Source organism: Solanum tuberosum, unplaced genomic scaffold (assembly GCF_000226075.1).
Source record: "Solanum tuberosum cultivar DM 1-3 516 R44 unplaced genomic scaffold, SolTub_3.0 scf00448, whole genome shotgun sequence".
Lineage (NCBI taxonomy): Eukaryota > Viridiplantae > Streptophyta > Magnoliopsida > Solanales > Solanaceae > Solanum > Solanum tuberosum.
Window position 1 is genome coordinate 458,621 of NW_006239367.1, and position 4,771 is coordinate 463,391.

The 4,771-nt window shown below is 33.2% G+C and overlaps 1 protein-coding gene across 1 annotated transcript; it reads right to left on the reverse strand.

Moving 5' to 3' along the window:
• Nucleotides 1-726: 726 nt before the first annotated feature.
• On the reverse strand, nucleotides 727-1,401 carry LOC102588983 (calcineurin B-like protein 3). The gene has a single exon (XM_006363547.1). It carries the CDS (start codon nucleotides 1,399-1,401, stop codon nucleotides 727-729), a length of 675 nt encoding a protein of 224 aa, XP_006363609.1.
• Nucleotides 1,402-4,771: the final 3,370 nt, after the last annotated feature.

Here is a 4,771-nt window from a genome sequence, read left to right on the forward strand (position 1 = left end):
GTGGGGTTGCGTAAAAAATGAAAAAAAAATTAAATTTGAAATATCTCACAAAAATATTTTTTTTAAAAAAATTGACAGAGTGGCGTAAAATTTTTTAAAAAATTGAAATATTTTTCAAAAACAATTTTTTTGAGGGGGTGGGGTAGTGAGTAGGGGTGGTAAGGGTTGGGTGAGGTAAAAAATTCTTAAAATTTGAAACATTTTTCAATTCTTTTTTTTTGAGAGGGGGTGGTTTGGTGGTAACGATAAAAATATAGTTGAAATCTTAAAAAGTTAACATTTTTTTTAATGGGTTGGGTTGGGTACAAAAATTAAAGCATGAAGTAGAGTTTTGGAAAATGTTTTTCTTAATCTTGAAGGGTAGTAACTTAAATTTGAGGAAAATGAGTTGATTTGGAAAATATTTTCCAAACATGAAAAAATTGAAAAACATTTTCGTCCATACCAAACACACCCATAATGTCGTGAACAAAAGGTAAAATAAATAAACACAGCCATCATAGGCATATTGTGCACTTAGAAACAAGTGTTCTAACATTGTCATTGCATATAAGAATTCAATAACGAAGTTGAATGAGACTCATCTTCATCAAACAAAAGAACAAACAGAACCGTTTTTTAAAAATCCTAATGTCGAAAATGAACATGGAGAAATAGAAAAAGCAAACATAATGTTGTCATATTATATCCATTGAACATCCAAAAACAAAATGCAAATCCCTTTTTTCAATCCCAAATCAGGTCGTCCTCAACTCTTGAGTGAAAGACAAAGCTCGGAAACATTGTAGTAATGTCCGTGAGATATGGGAGAGTCATATTCTGCAAAAGTGAAGGATTACGCAAGACTAAACTTCTCCATTCCTCCTTATCAATCTTTCCATCGCGATTGGTATCTGCTTCTTCAAAAGTATGGTCAATTATGCTCTCTATCACATTGTCTGAAAGTTTCATATTAGTCTCAGCAAGAGCAACAAGCATCATCTGTTTTACCTCTTGTCTCTCAATGAAACCCTGTTGCTTGATATCATATAGTTGAAAAGAAAACTCAATCTTATCATCAATAGCTGCATTTGGATGGAAAATAGAAAGTGCACAAGCAAATTCCTTAAAGCCCAAAATTCCCTTACGCTTTGTGTCAAATAAGTCAAATACTCTGTCAGCAAAGAAGTTTTCTTTCGCATTTGTGTTGTATATAGCCAATTGAAACTCTTTCCTGTTCATGATTAAGCCATCACCAATCCCTGCACTACTAATCTTCTTAAAGAGCTCGTAAAGAGCTTCAATCTCATTGACGCGAAACACTGTCTCTCTCGCAAGGATATCAACATCGTCGAGGTCCGCTGATTGACCAAAATCAATATTACAAAACCTTGAAAGGTAAGAACCTAAGCACGACAACATGGTGGAGTCTCTGAGGCAAAAAGACAAACGAGTTAGAAACTCCTTAAATGAATAATATAGTACAAATGGATTCTTTTATAGAGGTGTTTAAAGTATACAAATTGAAGAACCATTGTCCAAAATAAATTGAGCTACTCATTTGCCTTGTCAAATATTTTTTGGCTTATTCTTCTTTTCTCACTACAAATTGAAGAAACTATTTTTCAAAATGAATTAGAATACTCCTTTACCTTCTTTTTTTACAATTTTGTCCTTACTTAACTTAAATTGTCAAGGGCATAAAAAATGATCAATATTTGAGGGATATTTTAATCGATCAACATTTAAAAAGAATTATTCGTGTTTTTATGATATACTCCCTCCATTATTTGTTTAGCCTATTTTGAATTGATACGGACAGTGGCGGAGGCAGCATGTAATGAGGGGGGTCATCCGACCCCCCTCGGCGAAAAATATTACTATTTATACATGGTTAAAATTATTTTTTAGGTATGTATAATAGATGTCGAACCCCCTTCCACTAGTTCGTGTGTTTACTTTTCAGATTTTGAACCCCCTTATTAAATTTTCTGGCTCCGCCACTGGATACGGAGTCTAAGAAAGTAAAAGACTTTTGAGTCCATGCCTCGCTCGTGATACTCTAAAAATGAGAGAGAAAGATGAAAAATAAAGAGCTAGGTAAAGGTTACAACAATATTAGGGCGTCATATATATGAATACTCGTAACTAGAAAATTGTTGTTAATGTCATATAACGTTCGTCCTTGAATGTAAAGAGAAAGAAAGTTCATGAAATGTCAAATAATGTAGAATATCTACTCTGCATGTTGGACTCAACCTTCCAAGTGGATATCGAACCTGTTTATCCATAATAAATATAGGTTTTTCCACAAATGCTAAATTTTTGTCTAAATGTACTGAGTCCATTGAATCACATAAAAGTCATCGATATAGTACTTCCTCAACACCAAAACATGATATTCTGAATGAATATCTGATAAGTCCAGTGGCATAGGGAGCTCATACACCACCTCCCTAAAACACTGGGCCAATGAACCTTGGACTGAGTTTGTCATCATTGTCAAACCTCATAACATCTTTCATGAGTATACTTTTACCAAAACCTTCTCTCCAATCATGAACTTTAAATCAAAATTCGTTTGATCAACATATCTCTTTTGTCTATTCTAAGTTATAAGAACTCTATCTTGAATCAACTTGACCTTATCTAAGAAATCTCTCAACAGATCTTTACTCGAAACTTGACCTCGAATGCATTGAACCAACCAACTAGAGAATGACATCTTCTATCATACAAGGCCTTAAATAAGGCCATCTGAATACTAAAATGGTAATGAGAGTTATAACCAAACTCCGCTAACAACAAGAACTAGTCCCAACAACCACAAAAATACATCACACACATTCATAGAATATCCTTCAATATCCAAATAGTCTGCTCGGACTGATCATCTGTATGTGGATGAAAAGTTATATAATCTCCACTTGAGAACGCAACTCTTTTTTCATAGACTTCTATAATTGATTGTGAACTTAGTACTCCAATTTGAAATGATGAAAATGGACACACCATGAAAACATACTATCTCTTGGATGTAATTTCTAGTCAATTTTTTCATATGTATGAAGTCTGAACCGACATAAAGTAAGTTGTTTCGGTCAATCTATCTACAATAAGTCAAATATCAACTATCTTTATCAAAGTTTCTATGCCAATCCTACCACAAAATTCATGGCATTCACCCCCATTTTTTACTCATGTGTAGGCATCCTCCGAGTCTCACCACCTCCTCTGGTGCTTATACTTTACATGCTAGCAGTTCAAACATCGAGAGGAATACTCTACATGTCTGTATTTATTCGACATCACCAATAATGCTTTAATTCATAATACATTTTTCCTACTCCTCGATGAAGAGAATATCTAGAACCATGAGTCTCTTCCATAATTAACTTAGTCAAATCATCAACTCTTAAAAGAGAAATATGACCCTTAATTCTCAAAACACCCTTTGAATAAAAAATTTCTTCTTCATGTTCACCATTTAACGATAATTCAACTTCTCATATTTGAATGAAATAGCATTGATCTGATTCACTAGAAGAAAGTGTACCTCAACATGAGCAAGAAATCTATAAGACTCTGAAATATCAAGTCTTGCAAATCTATTAGCCAAAAATTGAACATTTATTCCATTCGGAACATAATTAAGTTGTCCATAATAATTGACTTTCCACTTAATGCATTTGCTACTACATTTGTCTTGCTCGAGTGATATAAGATAGTAATATCATATTTCTTAAGTAGCTTTAACTATCTCAATTAAGATCCCTCTGACTAGAAATATATTGAATACTATGATGATTCGTGAATACCTCACAATGCTTCCAAGTAAATAATGTCTTCAAAATTTTCAAAGCAGAACTCATCACTGCCAACTCTAAATAATGAGTAGTGTAGTATCATCTATACCTTCAACCTCCTCAAAGCGTACATTATTATATTATCTTTATACATCAAAACATTCTCAAGATCAATCCGTGAAACATCATACTATACAGTGAAACCTTCAGGTTGAAGCCAACGATGACTTAAGTTTATGAAAATTCACCTCACATTTATTAGATCACTGAAATGTCAAATTCTTCTGAGTAAGTTTTCTCAATGGAGACACGATAAAATATAAGTCATCCCAAATAATCAATCAAACCCATAAAATCCTTGATCAATAGGTGAAATAGACCTAACCGAAACTCTGATATCTTTAATTTTTCTTGAATCTGTCATAATACCATCATTGGTCATAACATGCCCCAAGAATATTACAAAGAGATAGATCTCACACTTACAAAAAAAAAGTTACACAAAGTTGCTCCTTTTCAAAGTTTGAAGCATAATTTTTAAATATTGCTCATGTTTCTCTTTACCTTAAGAGTATATCAAAACATCGTCGATGAAGATTGTGACAAAGAAAATTGAAATAGAACCTCATTGTCTTATTCATCAACTCCATAAATATTGTTGGGGAGTTAGTCATCCCAAAAGACATAACCAATAACTCATAGTGGTCATAGCGGATCATGAGGGCTATTTTAAAGATATACTCCGTCCTAACCCTCAATTGATGGTAACCATCCCTCAAATCAATCTTAGAGATTACCGAATGAATAAGTAAGTCATCATACGTGGAATATGATATTTGTTCTTATTAATCACTTTGTTCAATTGTTTCTAGTTGATGCACATCCTTGTGGTGCCATCATTCTTCTTCACAAATAGTATCGGAGTATCCTAGTGGGAAACATTGGGCCTAATAAAGACTTTACTCTACAAATATCATAACTCCTTC